General features: G+C 51.3%; 1 protein-coding gene across 4 annotated transcripts in view; it reads right to left on the reverse strand.

Annotated features, from left to right (window-relative positions):
* KLHL18 (kelch like family member 18) overlaps positions 1-18,543 on the reverse strand; it is a 69,182-nt gene that overhangs the window by 14,161 nt on the left and 36,478 nt on the right. For 2 of the 4 annotated variants that reach the window (XM_060204800.1, XM_060204799.1), the window contains exons 2-7: positions 16,912-17,042; positions 15,219-15,251; positions 13,866-14,006; positions 7,667-7,865; positions 3,683-3,843; positions 2,209-2,345 (exon numbers count right to left, since the gene is read on the reverse strand). In XM_060204800.1, coding sequence (XP_060060783.1) covers positions 2,209-2,345; positions 3,683-3,843; positions 7,667-7,865; positions 13,866-14,006; positions 15,219-15,251; positions 16,912-17,042 — 802 coding nt within the window. The remainder of the gene's footprint in view (positions 1-2,208; positions 2,346-3,682; positions 3,844-7,666; positions 7,866-13,865; positions 14,007-15,218; positions 15,252-16,911; positions 17,043-18,543) is intronic. The other 2 variants (XM_060204802.1, XM_060204801.1) reach the window with 1 other exon arrangement.

The raw sequence follows: 18,543 nt of genomic DNA on the forward strand, positions 1-18,543 counted from the left end.
GACCCTGACTTGCAGGAGGCCTGCCCAGAGGATAGCCTGCTTCTGACCCTGACCCGCAGGAGGCCTGCCCAGAGGAGAACCTGCTTCTGACCCTGACTTGCAGGAGGCTTGCCCAGAGAACCTGCTTCTGAAGATGACCAGCAGGAGGCCTGCCCAGAGGAGAACCTGCTTCTGATCCTGACCCGCAGGAGGCCTGCCCAGAGGAGAGCCTGCTTCTAACCCTGACCCGCAGGTGGCCTGCCCACAGGAGAACCTGCTTCCTGACCCTGACTCGCAGGAGGCCTGCCCAGAGGATAGCCTGCTTCTGAAGCTGACTAGCAGGAGGCCTGCCCAGAGGAGAACCTGCTTCTGACCCTGACTCACAGGAGGCCTGCCCAGAGGAGAGCCTGCTTCTGATCCTGTCCCGTAGGAGGCCTGCCCAGAGGAGAGCCTGCTTCTGATCCTGTCCCGCAGGAGGCCTGCCCAGAGGAGAGCCTACTTCTGATCCTGACCCGCAGGAGGCCTGCCCAGAGGAGAGCCTGCTTCTGACCCTGACCCGCAGGAGGCCTGCCCAGAGGAGAGCCTGCTTCTGACCCTGACCCGCAGGAGGCCTGCCCAGAGGAGAACCTGCTTCTGATCCTGACTTGCAGGAGGCCAGCCCAGAGGAGAACCTGCTTCTGACCCTGACTTGCAGGAGGCCTGCCCAGAGGATAGCCTGCTTCTGACCCTGACCCGCAGGAGGCCTGCCCAGAGGAGAGCCTGCTTCTGACCCTGACCCGCAGGAGGCCTGCCCAGAGGAGAACCTGCTTCTGATCCTGACCCGCAGGAGGCCTGCCCAGAGGAGAGCCTGCTTCTGACCCTGACCCGCAGGAGGCCTGCCCAGAGGAGAGCCTGCTTCTGACCCTGACTTGCAGGAGGCTTGCCCAGAGAACCTGCTTCTGAAGATGACTAGCAGGAGGCCTGCCCAGAGGAGAACCTGCTTCTGACCCTGACTCGCAGGAGGCCTGCCCAGAGGAGAGCCTGCTTCTGACCCTGACCCGCAGGAGGCCTGCCCAGAGGAGAGCCTGCTTCTGATCCTGACCCACAGGAGGCCTGCCCAGAGGAGAACCTGCTTCTGACCCTGACTCGCACTCACTGGTGGGCAAGGTGCCTTGTGTCACCATCTTTTGCTCGTATATATGAAAAGGCATATAGCTGGGAAAGTACCTAACATACACAGCTCTATACGTCTAACATAGAACACACTAAGAGTGGAGGAGATTGCATGCTGGTTATGCAGATTCTCATTCCTGAAGTCCTGAGTGCCAGGATCAATCCCCCATGCCCCCATAAGCCAGAGCTGGGCAGTGGTCTATTAAATAATAATAATAATAATAATAATAATAAAGTAACCCTCCTTACTTTACTCTGTCTTGGAACATTTAGAACCTGTGTAGTCCAGCATTTATTATTTGAAGACTTATCTCTCAAAGTCATAGATATGGTCAACAAACAACAAGACTAATCTCCATTTTTTTCACTGACCTTCAGGTGAAAACAGAACAGCCCAGCAACCCCCACTTTCCATAAACCTGGATAATACTGAAAAGACACAGCTCTCACGGAGAGCACTGTGCCACTGGGCCAGGGCTCAGGTGTCTGCATCACGCTCTCCACTGCCTTACAAAGGTTCTGGGAGGGGCAGGAGTTGGGGTGGGAGTGGGAAGGGCGCCCACAGAGTTTCCCTGAACACACAGACAGAGCGCGTGTGCTTATGCAGAGTGAAAGGAAGGCGGACAGTGGCAGGCGCCGTGTAGTCGGACTCTTCCTTCTGACAGTGGCGTTCTCACAGTCTAGCCCTCAACAGCCACAGGACTGAACGTGGCCGACCAAGTAACAGAACGGGGTGTCTGACTGTACGCCATCCTGGGTGGAATAGATGGCACACTCAAGTGTGAAGTCCAGGAAAACGTGAACTTGGGAACTGGAGCCTGAGTGTTCATCCTTTCACCATTCTACCAAAACAACTTGTGTGACTGTAGTGGTCCGGGTCTTACTCCCCATCTATTACAGTATGGGGACCTGGCCTCTAGTTCTGACACCCTGACTAGTGGTATTAGTACCTGCCATGCTCTGGTGCACAACTATTCAGAAAGCAGAGGGCAAGGGCGGGGACAGTGGAGCCGGGCTGCTTTGGCGCCTCTTCACTTACAGAGCCCAAAGGCTCTACGAAGGGGAGCTGCGAGATACCTGCTGAGTTGAGGCCCCCCACAGCGTAGATTAGCCCGGTGATGGACGTGCAGCAGCGAGGCCGCGTTCTGAAAGCCGGCAGGTGTGGTCGGCGCTCAGGCATGAGGTGATGGTCTTTTGCTTCATCAACCAGGTCTCTGGAATAAGAGGTAAGGTGTCAGGACTGGCAGTATCTTCTTCTGTGTGGTCCGTACTTACATTCTCAGCCTTGATTTCCCCATTGACACTCTCAGGGAAAACCTGGGAAGAGAAGTCTGCTGGGGGGCCAGGCGGTAGCACAGTGGGTTAAGTGCACATGGCGCAAAGCACAAGGACTGGCGTAAGGATCCCGGTTGGAGGCCCTGGCTCCCCACCTGCAGGGGGGTCACTTCACAGGTGGTGGAAGCAGGTCTGCAGGTGTCTATCTATCTCTCCCTGCCTCTGTCTTCCTCTTCTATCTCCATTTCTCTTTGTCCTATCCAACGACAACAATAGCAATAACAACAAGGGCAACGAATGGGGAAAAACAGTCTCCAGGAGCCGTGGATTTGTAGTGCAGACACCGAGCCCCAGCCATAACCCTGGAGGAAACAAACAAACAAAAAAAGTCTGCTGGAAGGTTTGGGTCTCAACAATTCAGCCAAGCCCCCCGGCCCTCCCCACAGGGGAAAAGCTTCTCAAGCAGTGAAGCAGGGCTGCAGGTGTCTCTCTAGCTATCCCTTCCCTGGACTTCTGTCTCTGTGGCTGTCTATATCCAGCTCAGCTGAGTCCAGGAGGAACCATACAGAGCTGATAAAGGCATGCATCCAGTCCCACGTTCAGTCCCCCACACCACAAGCCAGAGCTTAACAGTGCTCTGGTTAAAAAATAAAAAACAAAACAAAACAAAACAAAACAAAAAAGCATGTGCCCAAACTGGGGGTGTGTGGGGGGGGCTGGGTGAACAGAGCTCACCTCACCTAGTGAGATCAGAACAAGCGTCTTCTAACTGGCACATACTTGGCATGTGGAGGTCAGGAAGATGGCTACAACAGTTGGCCTTGGGGGGGGGGTGGTTGTGGTGGCGGCCATGGAGCCCCACCTCCCCAGAGCCCTGACCCACTAGGGAAAGAGAGAGACAGGCTGGGAGTATGGATCGACCTGTCAACGCCCATGTCCAGCGGGGAAGCAATTACAGAAGCCAGACCTCCCACCTTCTGCATTGCACAATGACCCTGGGTCCATGCTCCCAGAGGGATAGAGAATGGGAAAGCTATCAGGGAGGGGAGGGGATGGGATAGGGAGTTCTGGTGGTGGGAACTGTGTGGAGTTGTACCCTTCTTATCCTATGGTTTTGTCAGTGTTTCCTTTTAATAATAATAATAATAATAATAATAAAAAGAGGGCCTACCCCAAGTCCGTTCTCTCTTGTGCCAGACAGGAGAGGGCTCAGCCGCCAGGCTCTGCTTGCTGGCTGGGTCGCGGGCAGCATCCTGTGCGGCCCACTTGTACTCACCTGCACTTGTGGCAGCCGCGCACCAGGTCGTCGTGCTGCACTCGGTCAGACAGGAACTGGGGTCGGCAGAGGGGCAGGCGGACGTTGGACAGCAGCTCAGGCAGGCAGGGCCCTCTTTGCTCCCGGTCGTATCGGACCCAGGCCAGCGCGGCTTCAAAGACCTGTCACATACAGCAGGTCTGGAACCCTTCGGTCCCCGTCCTGAGGCAGCTCCCTGGACCCAATCTTCACTTCATCTGGCCTCCTGGGTCCATTATTCCCTCTCCATTTCTGCAGCTGCCTAATTCAGTCGGGTAGAGCACACAAACCTAGGTGACTACAGTAGCTTTTGTTTCTTCAGTGGAAACTTGGCAATGGTTCATTCTTCCTTACTGCACTGTGTATAATGTCTGCTCACTGTCCTGCCCGCTGTTCTCACATCTCACTCCCTGGTTCTTTCCACCACCAGCTACGCCAGGCTGACTTTCCTCCCCACCTCCAATGCCCTCTCATCTCGCCTATATATTTTGTTTATTTACATTTACTTGTGTATTTATTTATTTATTTTTGCCTCCAGGGTTATTGCTGGGACTTGGTGCCAGCACTGCGAATCCACTGCTCCTGGAGGCCATTTTCCCCATTTTGTTGCCCTTGTTGGAGTTGTTATTGTTGTCATAGCTGTTGCTGTTTTTGGATAGGACAGAGAGAAATTGAGAGAGGAGGGGAAGACAGAGAGGAGGAAAGACAGACACATGTAGACCTGCTTTACCACTTGTGAAGAGACTCCCCTGCAGGTGGGGAGCCGGGGGCTCGAACCGGGATCCTTAGACTGGCCCTTTCACTTTCGCTTAACCTGTTGTGCTACCGCCCAGCTTCCTATTTTATTTATTTATTTTCCCCCTTTGTTGCCCTTTTTTTTATTGTTGTTGTAGTTATTGTTGTTGTTATTGATGTTGTCATTGTTAGGACAGAAATGGAGAGAGGGGAAGACAGAAGGGGAGAGCAAGAGAGACACCTGCAGACCTGTTTTACCGCCTGTGAAGCAACTCCCTTGCAGGAGTTGGGGAGCCGGGGCTCGAATGGGGATTCTTACTCCGGTCCTTGCTCTTCACACCACGTGTGCTTAACCCACTGTGCTACCGCCCGACTCCCCTATTTTTTTTTATTGCCACCAGGGTTATCTCTAGGGCTCAGTGCCTATAGGATGAATTCACTGCTCCTGGTGGCCATTTTTTCCTTTTCCTTTTCCCCCCTTTTCCTTATTTGTTAGGACAGAGAGAAATTGAGAGGGGAGAGGGAACGAGAAAGAGAGACAGCTGCAGTACTGCTTCGTGGCTCATGAGGCTTCTCCCCTGCAGGTGGGGAGCTGGGGGCTTGAACCTGCATCCCCACAGGTGCTGACGTGGAGTTCTACTGGGATCACCACCACCTGGCCCCCACTCGTCTCATTCAAGTTCACCTTTCCTCTATTTTTTTTCTTTCTATTTTAATTGACAGGACAGAGAAAAATTGAGAAGGGATGGGGAGATGGACAGACAGACAGAGAGAGAGAAAGAGAGACGCCTACTCCACTGCTTGTGAGGCTTCCTCCCTGCAGGTGGGGAGCGGGGCTGGATCCCAGGCCTTGTGCTCAACCTGGGGCGCCGCTGCTGGGGTCCCACTTTCCCTCTTGAAGGCATGGCTCTATGTCCACATACTTGCTGCTCTGCTTTTGTTTTGTTTTGTGACGCTGGAGGGTGCCCAGGGCCACATGCGTGCACAGCAGCACTGCTGAGCGGCCATTTCACTCCTTGTTTTAGAGAGACAGACAGAAAGAGAGGATGACACAGCACAGAACCATTGTGCTGTCCGTGGAGATTCCCTAGCCGGGCCCTCACGCACACAAGGCCGGGTCCTGACCCCCAACTCTGCACCTGCTGCTTATCCAGGCAGCCAGCCTCCCTGCTCAGAGCAGCGTGACTCACTGCTCTCTCCAGACCACCTGCACCACTCCCTTGACAGTAAAAACAGCCACCCTTCCTTTCTCCTCTCAGAGACCGGTACCCTGCACTCTCAGTGACGCTGTTCTGGACCACTCCTAGAAAGATGTCTTCTTTGACCTCAGAGGACTTCCTGACCACCACACCTTGCTTTGCCAATAGCTTCGCCTCTTCTATGATATGAAGTGTTTCGATTATGTATCTGAGTTCCTAGTACGTGCCCACTGTCCTGGTCCCTCTAGCTCAGTAGCTGACTCCGTGTGGCCTTTGACACTGTCTTCCTTCTTCACACTGAGGCTCCCTGACACCCCCCCTCCATCTTTCCTCACCAATCTTCATTCCAGGATAAATCCCACAGATTAGTGTGCAGAAGCCCTCAATTCCCATGTGCCTATCTCTTACTCACACTCAGCTGAATTTTTCAAAAATTTTTTATATTTATTTATTTCCCCTTTTGTTGCCCTTGTTTCTCATTGTTGTTGTAGTTATTATTGTTGTTGATGTCATTGTCGTTGTACAGGACAGAGAAATGGAGAGAGGAGGGGAAGACAGAGATGGGGAGAGAAAGACAGACAGACACCTGCAAACCTGCTTCACTGCCCGTGAGGCGACTCCCCTGCAGGTGGGGAGCCGGGGGCTCGAACCGGGATCTTTTTTTTTTTTTTTTTTTTTTTTTTGCCACCAGGGTTACTGCTGGAGCTTGGTGCCGGCACTACTCCACCATTCCTGCTGTCTTTAAGAAAAAAATCTTTTAAATTTATTATTGGATAGAAACAGAGAAATTGCGAGGGGAGGGGGAGACAGAGAGGGAAAGAGACAGAGACACACCTGCAGCCCTGCTTCACCACTTGTTAAGCTTTCTCCCTGCAGGTGGGGACTGGGGGCTTGAACCCGGGTCCCTGTGCTCTGTAATGAGTGCGCTTAGCCAGGTGTGCCACCGCCTGGCCCCCATTTTTGTTTTTCTTAATAGAGGCTGTGAGAGAAAGGGGGAGAGGAGAGATGCCTGCACCACTGCTCTGCCACCTGAGAGCTTCCCACCTGCAGGTGGGACCAGGGGCTTGAACCGGTCCTCATGCATGGGAACATGTGTGTGCTATAGGGGAGTCACCGCCTGGTCCCCTAAAAAAAAATTCCGTCCCAGTGAAGTTCAGCGGCTCCCCACCTGCAGAGGAGTCGCTTCACAGGCGGTGAAGCAGGTCTGCAGGTGTCTGTCTTTCTCTCCCCCTCTCTGTCTTCCCCTCCTCTCTCCATTCCTCTCTGTCCTAGCCAACAACGAACATCAACAATGGCAATAATAATAACCACAACGAGGCTACAACAACAAGGACAACAAAAGGGGGAAAAAATGGCCTCCAGGAGCAGTGGATTCATGGTGCAGGCACCGAGCCCAGCAATAACCCTGGAGAAAAAAAAAAAGCCTCCCTCGATTTCAAATTCTTCTCCAGGGACTTCCTCAGTGCCCTGCTCTCCTTGAGCACAAGACTCAAAAAGCCATCTGTACGTATTCTAGTTCACACCAGCATCAACTCTCATAGTTAGCCTTGCAGATATCCTGTCCAGGAACGGGCTCAAGGGTGGCGACCCAGCACATACACATCTGGCTGAGGCGAGGAGACAGCTTGCCCTGAGAGTGTAACAAGCGCCTGATGGTGTGGAAGCCCCGGACAAGGCCCAGCAGCACTCAGGCGCACCGTGACCCTGGCAGGGAAGCTGCACAGGGCTGGGCCAGGGCTGCAGTGCTTCTCCTCTCTGTCTCTCCCAAAAGGTGGAGCTGCACATACAATACAGGCCCAGAGAGACAGACGGTCAGACACACACTCCCCAAACGACAACTGGATGTTTAACATAATGCTAGAACGTACAACACCTTTATGTAATGCACACAGTGGAAAACAGATCCACAATGAACAGGAGGTGCACATGTATCATGATGACTATTCTGTTGGCACAGACAGACAGACAGACACAGCCACAGCAGGAGTGGCAGCTGCTGTGCCATGTACAGGTAGGCAGGCGCTCTACAGACCTGCTCCTCTGATTTGACGTTCAGCTCATCCCGAGACACCAGCTCAAGGACGTCTTCCAATGGCAGGGCCAAGAATTCTTCTGACATAGACACCTCCACGAAGTGCTGGTGGATAAAGCTGTTGGCCGCATCGTACAGCACCGCACACATCATTGTCTCGGCGAACTGGCGTACACCCAGACAATTTTTGGGGTGAAGCCTTTTGGCATAAGAAAAGACGATAGGGGAACATTCAGAGCAAGAGAGACATTTCAGTTATTTCTGAAACACTGGAAGGTCCTGGGTGGAGTCGCCCATGGCCTTGTCGGGGGCTCCGGGTGGGACACTGGGTGCTCCTCTTGGGACTGAACTTGTAAGGGTATCAAGTCCAGACTCACTGCTCTAGATTAAAGAGAGAGTATGCAATATAATAAAATTACCCAAACTAAAAACACAGTAAGACAAAACAAAAACAACTGACTGGGGAGATAGCACAGTGGTTACAAAACACCTTCAGGCCTGAGACGCCAAGGCCCCAGATTAAATACGCCCTTGGCACCACCATGAGCCAGAGCCGAGCAGCGCCCTGGTTAAAGCAGCAATCTGCCTGGTGAACTTTTCTCCACCCAAGCGCTTTCTTTCTCCTCCAGGTCACCATGAGGCTTCTTACTCACAAACATGCACCGCTAGGTCCCGCCAGCAGACCCGCCAGGACCGGGTGGGCAGAATGTCTCAGGAGCCTGGCGTTAGGCTTAATCTGAATCCTACAGTCGGCGTTTCATTGCTGCCTCAACTGGCTTTGTCCTTGAGGCATATGGGCCAGGCAGCAAGGCGAGGCGAACAACGCGCTTAAGGTCATACAAAGGTGTCAAGAATGACACCTTTCTCCTGGAGCACTGACTGACGGAACGAGACTTGTAAAAGCACTCTGTGTATATGCTAGCCAAGAGGTAAACTTCCCTGAGTCTCCAGCATGATTTCCACTCATGCCTCCTGCTCTGACAGCAACTCGAGAGCAACATCCAAAAGGCCACAGACTAGGAGCTGGCACAGTCCATGGACGCAGGCAGGAAAGAGTGCTATGGAATATGACATTCCTGTCCCTCTCAGGCCGGGACACCTCCTCGCTGGCGGTCCCTCACTGCTTGGCATCATGCTGAATACAGACCACGCTCCCTATCAACTGGACCTGCACGTCCAGGATGGTGACAGGAGGGAGCCAGTTTGCGAGTTGTGTAGTTATGAAGCAGGAAGGAGACACTGGTCTAAAAACCACTTTACTAAGCGTCTTTTTGGCGGCACTATTTGAGGAGAGCCTGAACCTAGTCTTGACAGTTATGAGCCCAAAAGCCCCTAGAGGGAGCTGTTGTCCCTTTCCATCCTTTCCAGAATGCCTGCTCCAAGTTCTGTGAGAACCCAGAGGTGAGCACAGAGGTAAAGTCGTGCCCACGTCCCGAGCAGGAAAGAGCGTGTGTCTGACATGCACGACATGCACAACATACACGAACACCTCCCGCCAGCTGCAGGACACACCCTCGGGAGGGACACTGTCTCTGGGGCTGCACTCACTCTGCAGGCCTTACAGCAACCACCTGGCCGCTCGCTCGGTGCCCTCGGGAGCACCCTGCATGGCAGGCATCACACGGGTCACGGCTCCTGCTCACAGCAAACAGGCTGAAAATACACAGCAGGCAGGGTTCACGGGACTGCTAACGGGCTGGAGGAGTGGGAACGGGACAAGGTGGAAAGTCAGGTTGAAGAAGGGACGAGACTCAGGACACATCTAAAGCAGGAGGAATGCTGGTCTTCGGGCCAGGGACTCTGTGATGAAAGGTGTCAGGGAGACCTGGCCTGGAGAGCCTGGCGGGCAGAGGTGGTGCTGGCTTCTCCCTGCCGTGCGCAGGGAGTCCATTACTAACTCTCACCCCTGAGCCCCTGGAATGGCTGGAAGAAGGACCAGGAGACAGCTCATCAGGTTTAAGTGCAGGGCCCCAGCTTCGTCTTTTCCACTGCTGCTCAAAGTAATCTTCCTCCAGTAATTACTGATTAAACCCTGAGAATAAAGGGTCTGCAGGCCTGTCTTTGCTAGAACACACGGAGGAGGAGGGAGCTGGGAGATCCCAGATTCAGGGAGAAACACCCCAAGGAACTGAGACAGTGATGGTAGTTGCTAGAAAAGTAGAAAGAACTAAAATAAATAAACAAATAAATTATATATAAAGGGGCTGGGCAGTGAGTGGCACACCTGGTGAAGTGCACACATTAATTATGGTTCAAGCCTCTGGTCCTCACCTGCAGGGGTGAAGCTTCATGACTGGGGAAGCAGGGCTGCAGGTGTCTCTCTGTCTCTCCCTTTCTAACTCCTCCTCTTCTCTCAATTCCTGTCTCTATCCAAAAATAAGTGAAAAAGAAAAAAAGATTTAGAAAAGCAGAAAGGTGTGGTCAGGAGATGGCACACTGGACTTGCAAGCACAAGGTCCTGAGTTCAATCCCTGGCAGCACATGTACTAGAGTGATGTCTGGTTTTCTCTCTCTCCTCCTATCTTTCTCATTAATTAACAAGTGAAATATTAAAAAGGAAAGGAAAGCAGAAAGCAGACCAGCACTCCATAGGCGCACTAGAGTACTAGGAGAGCTCTACGGGCGGTTAAATGGCGTTGTGATATGTCTTCCTCTCTCTTATCTGAAATAAAAGAATGAAAATTTTGGCCCAGAAGCCTATAGTGCAAGGTCCCAATGCCAAACAAAACAAAACAACACAGGAAAAACAAAAACAACAAAGGAAAAAAAAGGTTGTCTAAAGGCTTGGAGATAGCCCACCTGGTAGAATTCACATCTTACTACATTATCTGCAGGGGGCCAGACTGAGTCCTGGTACCACATGAGAACACCTCAGAACTGGGGGAAGCTCCCCAAATGGTGAAGTGATACTGTGGTGTCTCTCCCTCTTTCACTACCTGAAATAAAAAGAACAAAAAAGTTGACCTGAGAGCAATGGAATGGCACATCTACAATGTCCCAGTGTCACATACATACAAACAAAGGTTCAAAAGTGCCTTTTACCTTCAGATCTTCTTGAAGGAGGAAGAAAGAACCTGACAAGTTGGGGGGTGGTGTGAGGGCTGTGCACAGAGTCACATGCCTATTGCTCCAGTGGTCCTGAGCTTAACGCCTGGTGCCACCGTAAGCCAGAGCTGAGGAGCACTCTGGCCTTGCTTCCGTTAAGTGATCTATTTATTTCAAGGTCACTTCCATGGCCCCTACACGAGCACACAATGGCCTGCTCCCTAGGGCATGTGGCGGAGAGATTTTAGAAGGTACAATCTGGATGAGTCCCTGAAGGCCTGAAGGCAACAGGAAGGCCATGCAAGTCACAGAAGGGAGAGATCTAGAGCAAGGTGAGTGGCTGTGGGGCAGTCAGTGAGAGAGAGCAGCCTAGAGGGAAGGAAGGGAGAGATTTAGAGCAAGGTGAGTGGCTGTGGGGCAGTCAGTGAGAGAGAGCAGCCTAGAGGGAAGGAAGGGAGAGATTTAGAGCAAGGTGAGTGGCTGTGGGCAGTCAGTGAGAGAGAGCAGCCTAGAGGGAAGGAAAGGAGAGATTTAGAGCAAGGTGAGTGGCTGTGGGCAGTCCGTGAGAGAGAGAGCAGCCTAGAGGGAAGGAAGGGAGAGATCTAGAGCAAGGTGAGTGGCTGTGGGCAGTCAGTGAGAGAGAGAGAGCAGCCTAGAGGGAAGAGCCAGCTCAGCTCGACTACAGGCTGGTCACACCGGGCAGAGAAAAGCCGAGTAGCAGCAGGCCAGGTACAGGCAGACAGCTGTGAGGCTTGTTCTTCCAAGGTTTAGCCTAAAGAAGTAGGCACTGCACTACTGGCGTAAAAATAGTAAGAGGAAAACAAGGAGATGGAAAAGAAGAATTGGGCACTTTTTGAAACTAATTTCAAGAAAAGTTATTTCTGGTAACTTAGGAAACAGTATAGTGGATAAAATGTTGGACTCACAACATTGATTCAATCCCAGGCATTGCATGTGCAGTGCCAGAGTGAGGATGTGGTTCTCGTTCATTCAATCTCTCTCTCCAGAGATAACTCTGGAGCTCGGTACCTACACTATGATTCCACTGCTTCTGGAGGCCATCTACCTTTTCTTTCTTCCTTCCTTCCTTTCTTTCTTTCTTTCTTTCTTCCTTTCTTTCTTTGTCTTCCTTCCTTCCTTCCTTCCTTCCTTCCTTCCTTCCTTCCTTCCTTCCTTTTAAATCAGAGCACTGCTCAGTTCTGGCTTATGGTACTGTGAGGGACTGAACTTGGGACTTTAGAGCCTCAGGCATGAGCGTCTCTTTGAATAACGATGATGCTATCTACCCCCACCACCCCTTTATTCCCCCCCTATTTTCATTTGATAGGACAGACAGAAACAGAAAGGAGGGGAGACAGAGGGAGAAAAAGACCTGCAGATCTGCTTCGCCGCTCATGAAGTACTCCCCCTGCAGGTGGGGAGCTGGGGCTGGAACCCAGGTCCTTATGCCTGGTGTTACGTGTACTTAATAAGGTACGCCACTGTCTGGCTCCTCTCTGGTTCCCCACTCAACCCCCAATAATAAAAAATAAATGTTAAAAGGAGGGGGAGGGGAGGGGAGAGAGAGAGAGAGTGCACTAGAAAGCTTATTTCCCACCCAGCTCACTCCCTTTATATAACCCTGTCCGGCCTAAAGCGTAACAGAGGCCTTTTTGGGGCCCCACACTCCTGATTTCAGTGGTAATTGTTATCATTTAAACGTCTTAATTAATTATTCACTAATAAGCAAAAGGAGAGGGAGGGAGGGAGGGAAGAGGAGGGGGATGAGAGGGAGGGAGGGAGGGAGGGAAGGAGGGAGGGAGAGAATGAGCATCACTCTGACACATCTGACACATGTGATGCCAGGAATTGAACTCAGGGCCTCATGTTCAAGAGTTTAATTTCTTATACACTGTGTCACCTTCCAAGCCATTAAAGCAACGGTAACTGGAACACTGTCAGGCACTCAGACCAGCAGAAGAGTCCAGAGACGGATCCTGACGTCTAATATATGACAAAGGTGCGCAGAACCATCCAGCGAGGTTTTCTTGCAAAAACCTCTTCAACAAGTAGTGTTGGGAAAACAAGTCAGTCAAGTGCAAAAAATGCAAACTAGGCCGTCCCTTAACTACAGACACCGAAGTTCACTCAGAAGACTAACAGACCTGAGACTACGCACAGATGAAAACATAAGTGGAACGCTTCAGGATCTTAATGACAGATGTATTTGGAAATTCACCCCCCTGGCCAAGGGAAGCTAAAGAATCAACAAATGAGACTGCATCAGATCAGACAGCTTCTACACTGTGAAGGACCTTCCCAGGACGATGACAGGGCAACCGAGACCCTGGGAAGAGATGTCTGCCGACCACATGGCTGACTGGATCGATACTGAAAACCTAAACACAAGACCCACATTTCGACAGCAAGGCAACGAACAGCCCAGTAACAAAGTGGCCAGTCGGCCCAGACAGACACTTCTCTAATGGACGCATTCAGATGACCCACAGACACATGAGAAAACGCTTCACAGAGGAATGTGGTCCAAAACCATGACGAGCTAGGATCTCACTTACGAGAAAGAGCTACAACAACAAAACAGGAAAACGGAACAAAGGGCCTCGGGTACATTGCTGCCAACACCCTTCAGGGGAGCTGGGCGCCCTCTACCGGAGCTTCACGCTTACAACAGCCAAAATGCGGGCACACCCTAAATACCGCTGACAGACAGCTGGATACAAAAGGCACAGGACACACGTTCAGTTTACCGCTCTGCAGTAAAAAGGGGTGGGACTGTATCATCTGGGAAAAAGTGGGTGGGACTAGAGGCGACTGTATGTGTTAAGTGAAATAAGAGGTAAAGTACAATCGGCAGATGGCTTTGCTCAATGTGGACTATCAACACTAATAACTTACAAGAAAAAAGCAAGGTGGGCCAGCTGACTCTGAGACTCTGAGAACCATGGTTCTCTCCGGGAGACAGGGCACAGGACCTGGGTGGAAAGGCCGCAGTGACTAGCACACACTACGTATGGGCACAGAACTATGTCCCCCGATCTTATAATCTTGCAGAATCTTGAGCGGGTAGCTAGTAAAGCCAGCCATGTTGGAGAGCAGGGCTTCCACAGGTGACAGTCTGCTTCCTTCCCGCCACAGGTCCCGTCCACCACCTCACCGTTCTTGGAGGAACGTGCAGCAGGCGTCTTTGATGCTCTGCAGCTGCAAGAAGCTCGCCCCCATCAACAAGGACTGGACATTCTGCTGGTCGATGGCGAGGTGGCCATTGTAGGCAAAGTTGATCAGAGCCTCCAGGGCACTAGAGGAGAGAGGAAACATGGGCTTCTTGGTCCCCGGGAGACTTGGCCCAGGGGAGCTGCCAGGCGGCAGGTAGGTCCCACTCTAAACCCCACTTAGCCTGTCCTCAGTAAGAACCCACTTCACCATAGCCAGTGACTCGATTTACTCTGTAAGGTGCTCTTACTGCCTAAATATCTCTATCCCAGAAAATCCCAGAGAGAGAAAGCAGTCTATGTGATCTCTCCCCTCCGTCAATGGTGGCGCTTCTGGGTCTGGTCTTAGTGTGTGTGTGCCTACATGCACATGTTATGTGGAGAACTCCGTCTCACATGCCGCTGTCAAAGCCCTTCTCCACGCCTCTACGCCACACCAGTCACTGTCCTCAGTGGCTGCTAGGAGCGATTCTGGACGTGACTGTGCTGGGATCTCCTGAGTGGCTGCTGGGAGCGATTCTGGACGTGACTGTGCTGGGATCTCCTGCAGCAGGAGCTACAGCTGCTGTTCCCGTCTTATCGCCGCCATAAATAATGGTTTTCAAACGACTGTTACCTTGGAGCACTTGGGGGCTACTGAGATGGCCAGCATTTTTTCTGGCTTCCAACTATCACTGGGAATGAAGCCCAAGTCCCCCTGAGGCTTCTGGTTGTGCGGTTTGGTCTGCTTCCTACTTGATACCTCCGCCTTTCACAGCGGTTCACTCCAAAGCACTGAGCACACTCTCACCTTAGGGCCTTTGAACTGGCAGCTCCGTTTGGCGAGCTCCTCCCTCCCCTCAGAAGACTCACTTTGATTCATGCTTTGGCTCTCATGTCTCATTACAATGGCCCTGCCATGGCCTGGGTGGTGGTAGATAAAGCAACGGACTCATAACCATGAGACCCGCAGTCTGATCCCTGGCATTGCTCTGGTTTCCTGTTTCCTCTGTCTCTCTCTTGTTAATATCTAAGTCTTAAAAAAAAAAAAAAAAAGCCCTTCCTGATCGCCTTCAAATACCACAGCTGGGGGGGTGGGTGGGCACACCAGGTTAAGCCCACATAGTACTAAGGACAAGGACCCTCACAAGGATCCGGGTTCAAACCCCAGCTCCCCATCTGCAGGGGGGATGCTTCCCAAGTGGCAGAGCAGGTCTGCAGGTGTTCTTTCTGCCTCTCTACCTGCCCTCATCTCTCCACGTCTCTGTGTCCTACGCAATACAAATGGGGAAAATGGCCGCCAAGAGCCGTGGACTCACAGTGCTGGCACCGAGCCCCAGCGATAGATAACCCTGGAGGGGGAAAAAACAAAAAGAAAAGAACAAAAGAAACACCTCAGCTTCCCCCCTTCATTTGCTTGTTTTTACAGCTTTACTTTTTAATTTTAGACTAAACGAGGCCTTTATTTTATTATTCACGTCATAAAATCGAGTAACTCGTATTTGTTTGATCCGCTCTTTCACCAGGACAACGAGCAGCTCCACCATTGCCTGGGAAGCACCCCCAGCCGGAGCCCTGCAGCTGCGAGGAGTTACGGTCACTCCGAGATGAGGGCCTGGCCAGGCTCCAGTGACCCGCCAGCAGCTGCTGCTCTGCTGGCTTCCACTCTTCGCCTTCAGCGCCCAGACGCTCAGCCACGCCCTTACTCAGCGTCTCTCCAGCACTGCTTGTCATCATCTTGTGTTCTGACTGCTGTTGCATTCCCAGGCCCCATGACAATGCCGGCTACAGAGCAAGTGAGCAGTGAGCCTTAAACACAGCTAAGGCTATCAGGGAGAAGCTCAAAATGATAATAATGATAATAAAGTTGTAACCTCAGTTATAAACTTGCACTAAAAGTCGTTTAATTTATACAGACATCTTTTTTTTTCCTTTCAAGGTTCACAAAGGCACACTACAAAATAAAGACAACTTTAAATAAGAGCCTAGGTGACGTGACCTTTAGGGGTCACATGATCGTATCCTGACCCTAAGAGGCGTCTAGAGTAGAACATGTCAACGTCGGCACTAGCGACATTTGGGATTGCTTGTTATGGACAGTGCATGGAATTCTGCTGGGAAAACCTTGGGTTCTATCTCCTCAGATGTCATTTTCTCGTCCATGAAATAGCTGCAATACCTGTCACCTTCCTGACACTTGTTAGTCCGTAGAGTAGCCACTAGCCACATACCAGATTCTCAATAGTTACATGTGGCTAGTGGCTTTCACTCTGGATAGTACTGAAAGATTATGTACAACTCTGTAGAAGGTTCTAGTAGACAACACCGTTAGGCTGGTGAGAAGGAAGATGAGTGAACACACTTATGTGCAAATGAGTCAGGTCATGTGGCTGACACAAGAATACAGAGAACCTAGTCCTAGCTAAGAAAAAGAACTCTAATTCATATTACTTTAATAAAGCAAAACTCGTATAAAAATTCTTCTCAGGAGTCGGGCGGTAGCGCAGTGTGTTAAGCGCACATGGCTCGAAGGGCAACGACCAGCAGAAGGATCCCGGTTCGAGCCCCCGGCTCTCCACCTGCAGGGGGGTCGCTTCACAGGCGGTGAAGCAGGTCTGCAGGTGTCTTTTTCTCCCCCTCTCTGTCTTCCCCTCCTCTCTCCATTTCTCTCTGTCCTATCCAACAACGACATCAGTAACAACAATAATAACTACAACAATAAAAACAAGGGCAACAAAAGGGAAAATAAATACATATAAAAAAATTCTTCTCAATTGTGACATTTACTAAGATCACAATAAATAAAGAAGCAAAAGCCAAAACAGAGCAAGTGAACACCCAGGCCTCTCTTTAGGCCGGCGCTGAGGTTCTGGCTGGTCTACTGGCAGCCTTCTGTGTGTGCAGCTACGCCCCATAGTGGTTCTGTCACTGGCGCCCAGCCAGCACCGAGCAGAAGGCTGACCTGGAGCTGGGGGCAGCCCATGAACCTCATCCCTAGTGGAAGGCCAGTACCTTGGGTCCATCCCTTGCATCACGATCTCGTCCTGCTTGCATTCCATCATGTCGTTTGTGAACATGGCATGGAAGTATGGGATTGAAGCTGCTAAGACGATCCGGTGAGCACTGAACTTGTGGTCCCCAATCTGTGGGCGAAGTAAAACATAGGCAGATACTGAGAAATGCAAGAAACAAAAACCCACCCTGCCCCCAGCTTAACCCTCTGACTCCCTCCGCAGTGGCAGAAAAGGCGACCCCCGAACATGAGCGCTGTGGCCCATGACTGAGATCCTGCTCAGAAACAGCACCAGGCTGCAGACGCGGCACTCAGTGCGGTACTCAGATGGGTAAGAAATTCAGACCTGAACGCTGAATGCCTCGAGCGGTGTTTCCACTTACACAGCGGTTTTCACTGGACACCTTTTGGACCTCCCACCAACTCAAAGACTTGATTCCTTTAAATTTTAACATGTTCCCGATACGAAAGCTGATAGAAGGGGGCCAGGCGGTGGCGCACCTGGCTAAGCACACACACTACAGTGCACAAGGACCCGGGTTATAGTCCCTGGTCCTCCCTCGCCTGCAGGGAAAGCTTCATGAGTGGTGCAATAGAGCTGCAGGTGTCTCTCTGTTGCTCTAGCTCTTCCCCTCTCTATGTCCCCCATAGCTCTCAATTTCTCTTCGTCTCTAATAAATAAATAAAATTTAGAAAGAAAGCAAGCAAGCAGATGGGAAAGACAAACTGTCCAAGAACCACAGAACTCTCAGTACATTCCTCAGAAAGAGTAAATCCACAGTGGCAGGAATAGATGAATGCAGAAGAGAACAGGTTTGGATAGGGGTCCTCATCTGAGGGTCAAGGCCACTCAATATTGTGGGTACAAATACAAATGTTTGCGGAGGGTGTGCTTGGGTCCCAGCAGGGACGTGATAAGCAACAAGGAACTGCTGCTTGTCCAATGACTGGCGCTGCCCACAGATGATGCCTTGTTCTCTCACAGGAAGAGAGGCAGACTCTCCAATCTGCTGCTGCCTTGACTGACACGCCCTGCACCTGAGAGCTCTCCAAAGCGCTTTCTAACTATCTGCCAACAGGGCACTTCCTTTAATAAGCTTTGCCATTTATAGCTCCAAGCCACAGACAAATTTCCATTGAGTAAATTTCTTTACTCTGAGAAAAAGCAAAGTATCAGCCCATGGGAGTCAGGCAGTACCGCAGCGGATTAAGCACAGGTGGCGCAAAGTGCAAGGACCGGCTTAAGGATCCTGGTTTGAGCCCCCGGCTCCCCACCTGCAGGGGAGTCATTTCATAGACAGTAAAGCAGGTCTGCAGGTGTCTGTCTTTCTCTCCCTCTCTTGGTCTTCCCCTCCTCTTTCCATTTCTCTCTGTCCTATCCAACAACGATGACATCAAAAACAACAACAATAATAACTACAACAATAAAACAAGGGCAACAAAAGGGAATATTTAAAAAAAAAAAAAAAAAAAAGACAAAAAAAAAAAACCCACAAAAAACAAAGTCTCATCCCCTTTCCCAGGCTCTCTCTGTATTTGGAAATACCAAGGCAGCCCTCCGCTCGTGGCTGCGTCACGTCTGCTGAGCTCACCTTCTCTCACTGTCTTCTTGTTCATAAACAGCTTGGTCA

This window comes from Erinaceus europaeus, chromosome 12, assembly GCF_950295315.1.
Source record: "Erinaceus europaeus chromosome 12, mEriEur2.1, whole genome shotgun sequence".
In the NCBI taxonomy this organism is placed as follows: domain Eukaryota; kingdom Metazoa; phylum Chordata; class Mammalia; order Eulipotyphla; family Erinaceidae; genus Erinaceus; species Erinaceus europaeus.